Here is a 16,560-nt window from a genome sequence, read left to right on the forward strand (position 1 = left end):
AATACCTTCTTATAAATACCTTGTAAATACGTTGTAAAACCTTTTAAAATACATTGTAAAACCTTATAAATACCTTGTAAAAAACCTTTAAAATACCTTGTAAATTTTTGGCGGGAAAAATTTTCCCGCCAAAAATTTAACGCCAAAAAAATTGCGGAATCACTTTTCCCGCAAAAAAAATTTTTTGGCGGGAAAATTTTTTGGCGGGAAAAAATTTTACGGGAAAATTTTACAAGGTATTTTAAAGGTTTTACAAATTTTTACAAGTGTTTTGGCGGGACCTAATTTTGTTACTTTTCCCGCCAAAAAATATTTTGTATTTTGTGGACCTAATTTTGTTATATTTCCTTATATATTTATGATATCTTTTATTAAAAGAAGGGTAATTTAGTCATTTTGTACATAAAAGGGGTATTTTTAAAAATGGACATCCATAGGGGGCATTTTTGAAAAGGGGTATTGAAAAAGGGGCATTTTTGTGAGTCTCCCATAAATTTATTATACAGATATATAAATAAATATATAGTTATTTATTTCATAATGGGATTTTTCATTTTGAAAGTTTGTATTTTGTAAATTTTAATTCTACGATTTTTCATTCTACAAATTTTTATTTTACGACTTATGTCATTAGACGATTATGCTATGTCATTCGGTAAAATTTTAATTATTTTGGTCATTTAAGTGTTTATGATCTTTTTCAAAAATAATATATTAAAAGATTAACGCTTTTTTCTTTTCTTTTTTTTTTTTGTTTCCTAGAAGTATGTGGAATTAAATTTGTATGTCAAGACACATAATAAGAAAACACACTATTAGAAACTAAAATAAATTTGTTGTTTTTTCTTGATAGAATTTATTTGTTGTTAATTACAGTATAATTTTATAAATTAATATCTCGATGAATCATTACAGTTCGTCAATCCCAAATTAATTCTTTGACTAATTCTTATATTAATAAAATACTCCATCCGTTTCGTTTCAATTGGCGTTTTAGGACTTAAATTTTGTTTCGTAATAGTTGCCGTTTTAGGTTTTCAATGCAAATGTTTGGTAAAAATTCCAGTATTATCTCTATTGTTTTAATGTTTTGGTCAATGAAAAAATTTATAAAATATATTAATAAAGGGTAAAGCCGAAAGTTTAATGTTTTTTTTAATTTGTGTGAAAAAACCTTAAACGACAAGTAAAACGAAATGGAGGGAGTATTACAAGTTTAATATTATTATTTATTGATGTTTTGCTGTATTTTTAATAATTTTAAGCTAATTAGCTACATATTTTGTTTAACTGTTCATCGTTTGTTGCTAAATAATAGTGCGAATTCTCGTTAATTATTGATGGATAAAATTAATAGGCGACAAATAAAATGGGTAGTTATATTCCATTCCATCTAACATACTATACTATCTAATAGATGTACTACTGAAAATCGATGATTTCACAAGGAAAATTATGAGGCTTTACATAATTCGTGTAAAAATCGAAGTTGATCTTACCAAACCTATGCCAGAATTAGTGGACACGGAAATATTTTGTTGGAATATAGTTGAACTTCTTAATTTTTTTCTTTGTTGTTATTAAAAAGAATATTCCAAAATGTTTTTAAAAAATTACTACATGTGAAATTGAATTTTTATTGTTGATAACCTGCCAAATATTTTCTGTCTCTATCTTACACGTATTCATCAATAATACTCCAATTATTCTGCTATTAATAAGTTGTTCAACGAACAAATCTATTGAAGTAAAAAAAAACGATTTGGAATATCAGTAAACTACTAGATAGCGTAACCACCAACTTGATCCAAATCTTTTCTTACATTACATGCATTAATGCATACTTTATGGGTTTATTTCAAGATTGTTATGGAAACGTAGATATGATTAGGAAAGTGGAAGTAATAAATTATTTTCGTCTGATACACGTATCATTAGAAGAAAGAAAACAACTATGGAAACAAATCGAGATAAAAACATGAGCCGTCCGATGGATTTGGCTAAGTCGTCGACCACCGACCCCAACACCAACTACGCGTTGTTTCCAAAGACTGCCCTAACCACGTGGATTAATTCAAGGTTTCGAGATTATTCAACTTTTAATTAATGTGACCTAAACTTTCACTTACCATTATGATTAGTGATTACGGATTAGTGACTACCACGCGGTTGTGTTTCCCATTAGTCTTGCGAATTCTTTCTTATTCTAGTAGTATTTTTATTAAACTTTGACTCCACGATCGAAGCATCTATTTTATTTATTCTTTAGGAATGGATTTTTGTTAGTATATTTTTTTCGCTTTAACGTAACGTTTCAGTGTTTTAATAATTGGAATGGAACCTCGGATACTCTCGAGTTTTAGAACGATTTTGAATGTTTACTTAACAATAAAAAATGGTTTGGATTCTTCGAAGATGACAATATCAATGTGGTAAGTAGGTGGTGAGTCACCTTAAGTTGAAAGACAGAAGAAATGACTTCTTTTATTATCCGCAATTCGTTACAGAAAAAAAAAAAACAAATCCTGTATACTTTATTTGGCAACATCACTTTATTACATTTTGTGGAGGATATGGTTCGAAGCTTGAATAATTTCAAAATGTCGGTGAAATGTAGTTTTCGATTATAAAGTAAAGGTTGTAAAACCCCAAATCATGAAGATTTATGATATTATTTGGATTATCAAACTTTACATAACATAGGTGGTACATTTAACTAGATTTAAATTAATAATAGCACTACATATAGTTCGTATATAAACACAACTGAATAATACTACATATTCCATGATTATAAAATACTGTACCATGGCTCTATATATCTCTTTATTTCTGATTGGAAATATCGTACATTTTATAATTTTACATGTAATCAAGTTTTACAAGCACTCATGAGGATCTTTTCCTCATAACTCATACACCTTATTTTTTCCTCTACCGTGCGTTATTTGTGTTGAAGCTTGAAGCTGTTCGTGTGAGTGCTTATCTTACTTGGACTGGAGAAGGATTGAAGAGAATGGAGCCACATTGTAGGTCTCAGCCACGCCGGCCACACCTTCGCTCACAAAATCATCCGGTGACTCAAGGTTTGTGTCAGCCTGTGGAAATCATAACAATTGAGTCAGTCATGGAATTAGAGAACTAAAGAAGACGAAAGAAAGAAAGACTGACCACACGGAACCATTGTTTTCCCGGTGGTGGCTGTGGAATCAGAGCCTTGACAAAGTAATCGTGGGCGTTGAATGCCACATAGATGTCACGGCCACCTACACCGTCATGGAGACTGCAAGAACAATCACTTATTAATCTGAAATCAGATGACTCATTAAGCAGTATAACACACTTAAGTAAGAAACTTTGGGACTTTTGTGTCTTACGTGAAAGCTAGGAACTTGCTCTCAGGGTTGCCCCAATTATCTTCATGCCATGTAATCTCGCCCTTTAGACAAACATTGCACATTAGAGTAGCACTCCAAGATTCAAGAAATAGATGTAAACAAGAGAAGGTTACTTAGTTACTTGGGTGAGGAAATTTTCATGCTTGAGTACATGGTGTGAATGTCGAAACTTGATCATCTCCGAAAAAAACCTGAAATGGTTTTGCTTCTTTGCGTCGAGCTGAATTTAGAAAGAAGAAATGATTACAGTTCATGGGGGAATCAGTAGTTAACAAAGAAGGACAAACCGTGAGATGTAAGACTTGCCTCTTTCCACTGGAAATTGTTAAGAGCAGTATCATGTCCGTAGCTATTGTTATTACCATACCGCGTATGTCCATATTCGTCTCCCATTAGCATCATTGGTGTTCCCTGATCATTGATCACGGTTGGTCTCATATGGATTTTTAACAGTATTTAAACAGGTGTATGTTGGCAATACGTACCTGAGAAATCATCAAAGCTAAATGAAAATTCTTCATTTGCCGAGTACGTAAAGACTTGATGTGAGCATCACCAGTTTCCCCTGTCAAGAAACAGAGTATTAACTGGAATAAGAAATTATACAGAGAAACCAACAATGCTAGAATGTTGTGAAGTGAGATTCTAAATGTACCTTCAAAACCACAGTTCCAGCTATGATTGTCATTACATCCATCATTTCCTCCTTCTCCATTGGCCTCATTGTGCTATAATACAGAAGAGATGCGTATAGCACAAGACTTATTCAGGTTTTAAAATCAATACACTGGAAATAAAAAGTACCTTAAAGTTGTATGATACAAGATCTCGCAATGTGAATCCATCATGTGCAATCACGAAATTTACACCATGGTAAGGCTTCCGCTGGTTAACCTATATACGAGAAAAGGGGAAGCACAATGTTATCATGAAACCTACTTGGATTCTACTGCAGTTAAAAAGCATCTAAGAGTTCCCTGGAAAAAATTCAGACTTGATACAAAAATTAATAACTTGAATGAATCTTACCTGGTAAAGATCGGAAGATCCTGAAACCCGAGTAGCAAAGCTTCCTTTCATACCAATGTCACCCTAAACATTTAGAATATTATAGTTTTTCTGCAATAATTCATGCATTGCCCAAGAATAGGAGAAAAATACTTCACTGTTGTATACCTTGATAAATCTTCTAACATCATCCCGGTACATCCCATTCCACTCAGCCCACCTGACTTGGGAAAAATCCAGTATCCATACCAGTTACACAAAGTTGATAAACGCATGAATTTTGAAGAAACTACCAAGTATAGTACTATCGGGAAGTACCAACTTAAGCTAGTTATGAAGCTAAAACGGTTACCTATCCCAATTTGGAAACTTCCCGACTAGATATAATCCTCCACAATCCCAAGGCTCTGCAATTATTTTACATCTTGACAGAACGGAATCCTTGGCAATTGCCTGATTCAATAAGAAATTTCAAAATGTACATCATGGCAAAAATTCAATATTTTATTTTCTGAAAAATGCAAGCACAATGCATTAAAACCAACCCTAATGAGTGGGGGAGCACTGAGTGGAGATCCATCTGTTGCTCGGCAAAGCACACTAGCAAGATCAAATCGGAAACCATCCACATGATATTCAGTGACCCTGCAGTTAGGTAAAGAGAAGAAAGCAGAACCAGGAATGATTAACCATTCGAAGTAACCACAAAGTCTGTCAATTTCAAATCAATGCCATGTTTCAGGATTAGCTGCAAGATATTTGGTCCATTATTTACAGTGGCTAACATAGATTTTGTCCATACCAGTGCCTTAAGCTATCTAGTATTAGTTCCATAACAACAGGATGGTTACAGTTCAGTGTATTCCCTGGAAACAGAAAACAAAAGAAACGTTGAGCACACATATTGCAGCAAACTGTAAACCAAACTTTCATTTGAAGTACGGAATTTTGAAAAGTAAAGCCTGAAATATAAGCTTCAAAATAAAATACCACAGCCAGAAAAGTTAAGCAGTTGGTTGTTTGGATCAAGCATGTAATAAACCTGCAGAATAGATCTCACTGTTTAGATTTCCAAGATAAGAAAAGAAATAAACTGACATGCAGCTTAATCCTTTTATGACTCACCTTATTGTCTATGCCACGAAATGAAGTGGTATAAGGGTATTTGTCATCTGCTTCGTTCGTATGATTATAAACTACGTCCAAAATGACCTGCAGAGAAAAGTTGTAAGAAAACTTCTGAAGACAATCAATTACAATAAGTTCAACAAGGAACAAACTGCATCGGCCCCAAGAAAACAAGAGCAAGACAATGGCATTGCTACCTCTATACCAGCAGAATGTAAGGCTTTGACCATTTCTTTAAGCTCTTTTGAAGCTTTAACTGGGTCTGCCTCACCACTAGCATAACGGCTCATCGGAGCAAAAAAGTTAACTGTCGAGTAACCCCATGTGTTAACCTAGTAAAAAAAATTCTCTTTCAGGTTTGGTAAGCACTGAAACTTCCATTCATGAAGGCTCAAGTTAAGTTGAAAACGGAAGAAAGTTATAGCTACCATCGCAATAAGACCTGCAAGAAATATTACAAGCACACAGAAATGTAAATTGCTGATTCGTGATTACCATGTGATCCCTAGGGTTAGGACGCCTCTGAAGCTCCAGTTCATCAAACTCAAACACTGGCAATAACTCCACTGCATTTATACCCAGATCTTGAAGGTGTGGGATCTTTTAAGAGAAGAAAAAAAGAGAGTGAGCTATAAAACAAGCTTTGTACATAAACATACAAGCAGATGAAACATATCCTCAATATCTATCAGAATAAGCTTTTCACATGTACACTTTTAATTTTTTGGTAAATGACTCCTGCTTTAACCCTCGTGCTCATCAGCAGTAAGTATGAATGTGCAGTAATTTCAGCATCTCAACATATGTTTGAAGTATAATATAATCACCTTCTCAATGAGACCGAGGTAACTGCCTCTTATAGCTGGGTCCATCCCACTGGATTCATCAGCAGTAAAAGCACGAACATTCATTTCATAAATAACAAGATCCTTCTGCAAAACAGTAGCAGATGATTAAAAATATTGAAACAAACTAGGGAAGAAACCATAAATTCTGTAGTAATACAAATTCCATAATCCAGTCAGAAATATAGCTCATCAACAGAACCGTGCAACAACTAGCTGAAGGAGACAAATGAAAATTGTACCTCAGGTATGTTAGGGAACTTGTAGTCATCTCCCCAGTTAAATGGCGAGCTCTCAAAGTCATAAGTTCCATAAAATTGAGCAAACTTTTGACTACTATCTCCAAAAGAGCTGCGACCCTTAACTAGCTTTGCATAGGGATCCAAAAGCAAAATACTATGGTCAAAACGATGCCCATGTTGCCATTCACCAGGACCATCAACACGGTAACCATAAAGAACATTATTGAGAGGCAAATCCTATCAAAATGTAAAAAAATCCACAGCCAATAAATAGAGAGAAAACAAAAAGATAGCATAAGAAACGAACTGTCTAAAGAAGTTCCTCAACGTACGAGACTACCTCAACACAAATGTGCCAAGTATCCCCAGTCTTGTTGACACTGGGATCCAAAACCAACTCAATCATACCATCATCACTCAAATCATCCTTACCACTACAAAATATACCCACCAAAGAACATTAGCGTCACAGATTAAGCAAGCAAAACAAAAAAAAACTTGTTATACCTTTGGGGAAGTGATAAGCAGAGTGTAACAGAAGTAGCATTCTGAGAAAACAAAGCAAAATTGATTCCATTGTCGACTTGAGACACACCAAGAGGAGATACCTCACCAGTAGAAACTTTGAATAATTGCTTAGTCTCCGTCATTGTAGATGCTTCTTCCTAGAAAATAACAAAGAAGCACTTATCACAATTCGAATCGCAAAAGAGCAAGACTAAACCAAGAGATTTACCTCAACCACACGTTCTTGTGCACGACGACAAGAAACCTTAAGCGTTGAACGATCCTTAACCTACCTACGATGAAACAATGAAGATCATAAAACTAAGAAGAAGAACGAGATTAGGGATTACGAAGAAGACGTGCCTTCCGAGAGAAAACTCGAGCTCCGATCACTTTCCTACTGAAATTCAATCTACAAAAACAAATCCAATTCAGAATCAGAACTCAAATCCGGATCATAATTTCAAATCAAGAGAATCAAAGTGACAAACCCCATGGGAATGGTGAAGCCAGAGAAGGCATTAGTGAGTACCGGAGAGAAATTGGAAGAGAATGAATCAAATGTAGAAGAAGAAGAAGAAGAAGGTGAAGTAAGCATATCTTCGTTGCTTCAATGATCGGAGTTTTTTTCGAATCTTTGTAGTGAGATTCTCGGAGAAAGGAGGTTTGTGATGGGACTTTGAGAGAAACGAAGGAGAATCGTTCATTGGAAGTGATTGCCACGTGAACGGAAGCACGAGTTTCAGTGTTTTCTGGAGATTTTCTCTGTTTGTCATTTTCCCGGAAAATATCTTCTTGCACGACAAAGCAAACCAAAGGGGTTTGATCAATGAATTTGGGATTGGTTTGGAGATTGAACCGGTTTATCTCGGATTCAATTGAATTAGAGGAAAGACTCGGAGTGGATTAGAAGGTTTAAAGTCTGGCGGGTAAAGTTGGAATAACCTACCCTGTTTCAAATTCTTTAGCTTCGAAGATATGTTTTGGTCTTAGACCTTGTCAAGATCTCTGATCTAACACCCAATATCTGACCTTTAGGAGCTTGGAAGAGATTGAAATAATGAAAGAGATAATTTCGGAGGTGGTCCAAAAGAAGTCTATGTGAGACGGACGCTAGTGCAATCAGATGATATAATTATGACTTATTCTAAGAAGTGAGCCAAGGATTTAGATTGAACGAACAGTTGAATGAATTTGCAACCTAACTAGTTTGCGAGTACGTCATTTTTTCAATTATTTGTAAGGGTGCTAACTAATAAAACCTCTATTAATTAATAATACTGAGACCAGTGTAATTTATTAATTTTCCATGGTTATTAATTTGTATAAATGATATTTGGACGAAAATATCAATTTAGGACTGAAAAAATTATTAATTTAACGAGATATTAATTTATCGAGTACTAAATTTATATAGATTTCACTGTTTGGACTATAAAATAAAACAAATTATTTTTTCAAAAAATACTTGTTATAACTAACTCTACATATCACCCAAAAGTATTTTATACTTATTTTTAGTTAATCATCCATGCTGAAGTCGATTTTCTGAGGATGTAAGAGATGGAAATTATCTATATACATCCTAATCGGTTAAAATCTTTTCATGTAAATAAATATTTAGGTTACTTGTCCAAAGGTCTAGCCATCTACGTTTTTTAATTTTAGAAAATTAACATTAGTCATGCAAGATCTTCACCACTAATCAACAACAAAAACGGATAGCAAATTATTGGCGTCAGTACAAATATTGAACATGTGATGCAATACTAAAAATTTAGACGAAATCACTTTTGAAAACAAAAAAAAAAACTTCCACTATGACTAACATTAGTACTCTCTCAAGTAATGACATGAAAACAATCAGTTTAACTTGGAAACTTTTACTTTTCTTGTAGTTAGTAATTATTTTCTTCTGGCTAGATATTTTACACAAATGTTGTTGGGTTACTGATTATTCTTTTGACATGACATTCAATAATAAAGAGAATACGTCTGTGCACATGGTTATGAATTGCGAATATACAGATCTCATAAGTCAAAGTGAGAAACTAGACCATTTTCTTAGTGCTGGTTGTAATCCACGAATCTGGAATGGTGTTGGACTGTGATCAGAGTCTGTTACCGTTGATCCCTAAATGAAAAGTTATTTGAAAGCAGCTGCTTGGAATTAGGGTGAGTGATATATTTTGTTGTTAACGATGTGGATATGTTTCAAACCAGATCATCTAGCATCTAATCCTGTTTTATAACTAGAAACTAAAATTTGCAAAGAAAAGTAGATTAATTGGCTGTAGATATTCTCTTTTGGTCAGGAATCAAAATTTGAATATTGTACTAAAAAAAAAATAGCACTTAATATTTACTATAACTAAAATTACGTTAAATCACAATCTAAGATAATTTCTCAAACTATAAAACAGAGAAGTGATGTATGAAAATGGGCTTTATTTAGTTTTGGGCATTTCCACTATTCTTTCAAAAAAAAAAAAGTTAAAAAACCCTAAAACCTTTCTCTCACCTTTCTTATGCAAATGAGCCAGAGGCTTGTTTGCCACTGAACCGGAAATATTAATCCTGCCTGCCATTTTAAAGTCTGAATGCCACCCATAGTGTGGATTATACTTTTATACCCTTAATGGAGAAATTGAATTAATTTTAAAACAAAAAACAAAGAAAAATCGAAATCGAAATCGAAATCCAATCGAGTTCTTTGTCTTCATTTCTCCGGCGACGACAAACGGAAGATTCTCCGGAGCTGCTGAGGTCGGATTCGTTGTCCGACATTAGCTCTGGCGCCGGTTTTGGAGCTTCATTGTTGGATCGAGTTTAAGAGCTCGTCATTTGTTTCGTCTACTCCCGCTCCTCCTCTTAGCCTCACCGTCGACTCATCCATTTCGACGGAACTCCGTCGTAGGACCTTCTTTCTTCTCCTCCATTGTTGGATCTTGATTGAACCAAGTAAGTGTTTAGAAATTTGTTTGTTTAGGTATTTGCAATGGTAGAGTTTGGCAATAGTAGATGTAGAAATCTCTAGATAGTAGGATTTATGAGTTGAATCGTGTTGAATCCGAGGGAAATTAGAATGTAGCTCCTCCTTTGTATCGTTAGTTGCAGAAGGTCGTGGTACAACTGAAATTGAATAATACAACTGGTACATATATGATAGTGTAGTTCGACTGGTACAATTGGTATAACTGTTATAAGTGTTGTATCGAAATTAGTGATTTATTTTGTTCTATCTGCAGTGCGATGAAGAAGAAGATCCACACAAACATATATTTTGACTATGGAGGGTACTATTCAGAAGAGCATGAGTGGAATTGCAACAATTCAGTATATGCTATAATGTTTAAGACAACATCTTTGGAGAGAATAACATATCCGGTGTTGGTAGATAAGATCTGTAAGAAGATTGCTATAGACGGAGCGAGAAGGAAGATGAAATTGAGTTACATGATATGTAAAGGAAGGAGAGAGTCTTATATTTTAGATGATGAGGATGTTTGTATATTCTTAACATCATTGGATAAAGAGGGATTTAGACCAGTTTTGCATGTGGAGTTATGCAATCTTGAAAGTAATCAGATGGTGGAGCTAGTACCAAGAGTAGAGAGAAGAAGTTCATGCGGTTTGAATTATGGGGAAGTGGCTGCCAATGATGTAAGGACTGATGATGTAAGGACTGATGATGTAAGGACTGATGATGTAAATAATCAAGCAAACTTGAGTACGTTTAGATGGGGGGAAGGATCAGAACAAGAGAAAGAGCCTGCTATAGTTAATGAACCGATTATTGAACAGCTCATGATAGAGAATGGTGTAAATGAAGATTGTGAGAATGATGTTAGGCATGAATATGTTGAGCTTTCGCGGACTGTACAACCAAGTGAGGAAACAGTTAAAGAATGGGAAGATGGTTTGGAATTGGAAAAAGATCAAGAATTTCCTTCTAAGGAGGCAGTATGGGATTTGGTTAATAGAGCTGCAAAGGCCGAGTTGTTTGGTCTGAGATGTGTGAAGTCGGACCCGGTGCGACTTATGATTGAATGCAGTCAAGCTTCCATGGGTTGTGAATGGTATTTAAGAGTTGCTAGAATAAAGAAATCTGATTTTTGGAGTGTAAGAGTTCACAAAAACATGCATACATGCTCTAGGTGTGAGGAGAGTACTAGCTATTTTAAACAAAAAGGCACACCACGATTAGTAGCAAGTGTTTTGCATGAGGTTGCATGAGGACTTTCGTGGTCAATTGAAAACACCGGATCCTAAAACCATCATGACTCTTGTTAAAGGAAGACTTGGTTTGGATTGTTCCTACTCCACCGCCTTGAGAGGGAAAAAACAACATGTTAGTGATATGCGTGGGAACCCTGAAGTTTGCTACACGATGTTGTATGCTTATCTCCACATGTTGAGAGAGGTGAATCCTGGGACAGTAACGGAAGTGGAATTGGATGCGGAAGAGAGGTTCAAGTACTTATTTATCGCTTTAGGAGCAAGCATTGAAGGGTTTAAGGCAATGAGGAAAGTGTTAGTGATTGATGCAACTTTTCTGAAAACTGTATATGGTGGGATGTTAGTTATTGCAACAGCTCAGGATCCTAATCGTCACCATTACCCCATTGCGTTTGGTGTAATTGATAGTGAGAATCATGCTAGTTTGAATTGGTTTTTTAGAATGTTGAGAAAGGTAGTACCGGATGAAGATGGTTTGGTTTTCATAAGCGACAGACATCAAAGCATCATCAAGGGAGTGATGGATGTGTTTCCAAACGCATCACATGGTCATTGTATATGGCATTTGTCCCAAAACCTTAGGCCAAAGTTGACTGGGGACAAGGACGTAGGGGTTGATAAATTCAAGGAATGCGCTCATGTATATACTAAGACAGAGTTCAACATTCAGTATGGTGATTTTAGGAGAAGGTATCCTAGAGCTGCTGAATATTTGGATAATTCCATTGGGGTTGAACAATGGGCTAGGAGTCATGCTGAGGGAGACAAGTACAACATAGATACTAGCAACTCCGCAGAGTCAATGAATGCTGTGTTTAGGGAAGTAAGGAAGTACCATCTTTTACCGATGATTGATGCGATATTGGAGAAGTTTTCAGAATGGTTCAACAAACATCGAAAAGATTCTGCCAATGCATCGAACACAACGCAAGTGGTGCCTGTTGTGGAGAATATATTACATATCCGATGTCCTATAGCTGCGAAGTTGACGGTCACTGAGCTTAACAGCTACCGACGCGAATATAGCGTAATTGGAGTTGATGGTTTAACATATTTAGTGGACTTGGATATGAAATCTTGTACTTGTAGGTGTTTTGATATAGACAAGTACCCTTGCATCCATGGTATAGCCGCAGCCATTAAGCATTGTCGGAATGAATGGAGAACAACGGATGTAAGCATATATGGTCTTTGTTTGAAATATTACTTGATCGAGACGTGGGCATTGGCATATTACAAAACAATTTACGTTGTGCCGCATGAGTCTCAATGGACTTTCCCAGCTGACTACGAGGAGAAGATCGCAAAACCGCCGGATTACAAACCAAAGAAAGGTAGAAATCAAGAAACCCGATTTCCATCCACCGGGGAAAAGCGACGAAAGAGGACCCAAAACAAGGCTCGGCCGGGCATTAACTTGGAGAGTTGGTTGCAGCCCTCTCCCAATGATGAGAATGGTTAACTTGCGTTTCTGTGTTTTACCTGTATTTCTCGCATGTGCATCAACAATTCAGCTGGTTCAACTGGGTTCAGCTAAGAACATGTCTGTGTCTCGTTTGTGCATTAACAATTCAGCTGGTTCAACTGAGTTCAGCTAAGAACATGTCTGTTTGTTTTAATTTGTATTTGTATTCGTTTATATACTGAGTTCAGCTATTACAAGTAAGTTTCAATATGTTCCATAAGTTTTGCTTTAACTATTCAACTGGTTCAACTGGTTCAACTTGTACAACTACGATAGTATTATAAAACAACATATTTTAAAAAAAAATATATATAAAAGAATAATTCTATAATATAATCATAATAGAATTAACTTTTAAAGAAAATTTAAACATTTGAATACAACTTTTAAAAAAATCTATGGAAAATGATGTTCTCACACAAACAACCCCTTCTAGTATAAGGGATACTTGCTATAAGATAACCTAAATCATAGTGAAAGAAGTTGGACAAATGATTTGGTAAATATAATATTATGTAACCCTTGGATATGTCAAATAATTAAGAATAATCATTTGTCCAACTTATAATTAGTTATTTAAATACTAGTCCAACTGAAAACAAGAAAAAGTGTTAAAAGTCCAACTATGTTGCTCCTAGTACAACTGGACAACTATGAGTATATTCAGCCATCATGGGTCCCTCATATTTAATACTATTAAACAAGTACAGCCGCCAAAGTACAACTGGACATCAGTTTATTTTAAAAAGTATTTTTTGTTTTTAGATATTCTTTTAAAAGGAAAAGAAAGATAGATCGATAGATCTAGGGTTTTATTATAAGCTCTGTCTCCCTCTCTTACCTAGTTTCTCTCTCTCTCATTTGCGAAACCCAGAAAAGTAGAGAAGTAAAATTCCGGCGAGCGAGAGCGGAGATCCCGACGGCGAGAGGAGAGATTTCGGCGAACGACTCCTATCTATCAAGGTTGGTGCTTTCTAATTCCTAGATCTAGGGTTTGGGTTTGTCGATTCGGATTTGGATCTAGGGTTTTCTTATTTGGGGTTCTCCGTTTTTGATTGGGTTTGGGTTTGTAGATTCGGATTTGGATCTACGGTTTTCTTATTTGGGGTTCTCCGTTTTTGATTTGTATATCCTAGATTCGGATTTGTATCTATGGTTTTTAAATTTCTGATTCTTCTTGAGGAGTTGCAGTGAGAATGCCAATCAGTTATACTCAAAGCTCCGAATCGGAGCCGAGTGAGGATATGAGTTGGGCAAGAGCTGACGGTAATTGGGGTATTCCGAGATATTGTTTCTGTGGAACCTACGTTAAGCTTGTTGTGTGTACCACTGGCAATAATCAAGGAAGAAAGGAATACAAATGTCCAAATTTTGAGGTATGATGAATTTTTTTGTATTGTTGATGATGAATTCGTTTTTCTTATGATTGATGAATGATGCTTATGCTTAGGATGGTGGAGAACACCTTCAAAAGTGGTGGGATGATGCGGTTAATGAGGAGTTTACTGTCGTCCATAACAAATTTGAAACCCAGAAAGAATCAATCCACCACGCTTACCAAAATCCTATGTTGGAGTCCCTTCGCGAGTCTGTTCGAATTATGCGTGCTCAAGTCGATGATCTTCAGAAGCGTTTGGAGGAGAAAGAAACTGAGATTGGTAGGCTGAAGGAGTTGCTATCTAAGTGGTAGTAATAACCACTTATGTATTTATGTATTCCTCTAAATCTTTGTAGACTTCTTATGTTTGTAATAACCCTATGTAGACTAATCTCCTTTATTTCCTATTAGTTTCTTAAGTTTGAACTAGTAACCTAGTTTTATTTCTAAATGTTTAACAAGTATTTATGCCTTTGCTTTGACATAGTTGTACCACAAAGTTGTACCGTCTTGACCAGTTGTACCGTCTAGTTGTAAATGTCAAATTTTTTATTTGACAATGGTTAACAAGTATTTGACCTAGTTTTATTTCTAAATGTTTAACAAGTATTTGACCAATTTTATTTCAAAAGTTGCCTTCGCTTTGACATAGTTGTACCACGAAGTTGTACCGACTTGACCAGTTGTACTGCCTTGACCAGTTGTACCGACTGAACACAGTTGTACCCAAAAGTTGGAAATCTAAAATTAACCAAAATAACAAGTACTAACTCCAGGTACAACCAAAATAACATCAACAATAGTTCCTACTTGTTCAAAACACAAATAATCATGTCCAAAAGATTTTTTAGTTTTTTCCTACACCACCAGCACACATCAACCATAGTTCTTACTTCTTTCTCCTTCTCTTCGGCTGCACTTCCACAAATGGTGTCTTAATATGTTGGGAAGCTGCCCTTGTTCGCTTCTGTCCGGTTGCTAGTACAGGTCCACCCTCTTGTTGCTTCCTCTTCTTTGTCTTCTTGCCCTTTTTCTTCTCTTTTCCTTTCATCTCTTCCTCATTCCTTTTCTCCTCCTCATCACCTTCATACAATGTACAAAGAAAACAGTTTATTAGTCTATTTTAAAAGTTCAGGAATTAACCAAAAAACTTCTACACTCACCTTGTTCTGCAACAATTGGAGAAATGGGATTATACAAAACCAAATCCATGGTTTGACTCGGTTGACTCGGCTGCCCACCCTCAAAATCATATCTTGTCCCATATTGTGGTTCCATAGGCGACCCATATGGCGACCCATATGGCGTAAACGCCGGACCCTGGGATGCCACAGAAACTTCAAGAGCCTTCACTCTATTCTCCATGTCACTAAACTTCTCCTTAATGGTTTGAAAGCCATTGTTCACCACTTCTGTTAGTGAGTTTATAGATGCAACAAGGTTAGCAATATCAGAACTCTCTTTCTCAGGGACTTCTTGCTCAGGGTCTTCATTCTCAAGAAACTTATTTCCAATCTCTCGGGACGCCTGGTCCAGCTGGTACATTCCTTCCCACCATATCTTTTTCTTCTTTTCTACTAGACGCTCTCTCCAACTGTCAACAATGATATCAATCTGCCCTAGGCCATCATCAACATTATCTTCAATGATTCCAGCTAACAGAGATTTTTCATATTGGTCTGGTACCAATATGCTGTCAATATCCTGTGCATACACACACATACATTTAACTTAGACTCTTTATCAAATACATGACACAAACCAAATAATCAAATGAAGACAGAAACTCTAACCTTGCTAGTCCCAAGCTCTTGATATATTTCTTCCAAAGGGATACCTTTCATGGCAGATTCTTTAAACTTGTGCTTGCACATCCTTGGACAGTCATTTGCTGCACGTACAGGTACTCTATATTTCAGTCCAAGATGTGGAATAGCCTCATAAGCCAGAATCTACAAAAAAACACACACAATTAATATCATAAAACAATATATACAACTTCAAATACTCAGACATCAAAAACAAAGGATTACCTCCAAAGGTACAATGAATCCACTAAAGCTAGGTTGAGCTTTAGGTTTGACAGACCCATTCAAATTCTTCATCATATTCCGGATCCCTTTCATACATTCTGAGAATGAATACCTGCCCCATGGATATGTCTCACATGCATCCAAATCATCAACAATCCTTAAGAGAAAGGATTCTATGTTTCCATCACTTTTTGAGCTTGCTTTTAGTATCTTGCATAAGAAATACAAGACTACTAACTTCTTCTTATCAGCTCCTTTCCAACTCTTCTTTCCCTTCAACTTAGCTAATACATCAGATGCCTTTATCTTCTCAGTCC

The 16,560-nt window shown here is 35.7% G+C and overlaps 2 protein-coding genes across 3 annotated transcripts; one reads left to right on the plus strand and one right to left on the minus strand.

Moving 5' to 3' along the window:
• Positions 1–2,788: 2,788 nt before the first annotated feature.
• Positions 2,789–7,848, minus strand: LOC9310561 (isoamylase 3, chloroplastic). Of its 2 annotated transcripts, none has more exons than XM_021021794.1 (24): positions 7,620–7,848; positions 7,492–7,540; positions 7,358–7,417; positions 7,129–7,286; positions 6,962–7,055; positions 6,622–6,858; positions 6,362–6,466; positions 6,030–6,134; positions 5,732–5,866; positions 5,532–5,618; positions 5,397–5,448; positions 5,209–5,272; positions 4,952–5,051; positions 4,759–4,859; positions 4,575–4,626; positions 4,428–4,490; positions 4,203–4,292; positions 4,054–4,126; positions 3,884–3,963; positions 3,705–3,809; positions 3,520–3,618; positions 3,378–3,439; positions 3,172–3,298; positions 2,789–3,098 (listed from the first exon to the last, which is right to left on the minus strand). In XM_021021794.1, exons 1-24 carry the CDS (start codon positions 7,724–7,726, stop codon positions 2,988–2,990), a joined length of 2,316 nt encoding a protein of 771 aa, XP_020877453.1. In that variant the 5' UTR covers positions 7,727–7,848; the 3' UTR covers positions 2,789–2,987. The 2 variants fall into 2 exon arrangements, with proteins under 2 accessions (XP_020877453.1, XP_002874494.1); XM_002874448.2 differs by having other exon boundaries at positions 3,172–3,283; positions 7,620–7,847.
• A 5,533-nt stretch (positions 7,849–13,381) lies between these two features.
• LOC9310562 lies at positions 13,382–14,674 on the plus strand. The gene is made up of 3 exons (XM_002872315.2): positions 13,382–13,795; positions 14,024–14,208; positions 14,283–14,674. The coding sequence occupies exons 2-3, from the start codon at positions 14,029–14,031 to the stop codon at positions 14,520–14,522; spliced, it is 420 nt and encodes a 139-aa protein (XP_002872361.2). The 5' UTR covers positions 13,382–13,795; positions 14,024–14,028; the 3' UTR covers positions 14,523–14,674.
• The last annotated feature ends 1,886 nt before the right edge of the window (positions 14,675–16,560 follow it).

Source organism: Arabidopsis lyrata (genome assembly GCF_000004255.2).
Source record: "Arabidopsis lyrata subsp. lyrata unplaced genomic scaffold ARALYscaffold_6, whole genome shotgun sequence".
NCBI classification, from domain to species: domain Eukaryota; kingdom Viridiplantae; phylum Streptophyta; class Magnoliopsida; order Brassicales; family Brassicaceae; genus Arabidopsis; species Arabidopsis lyrata.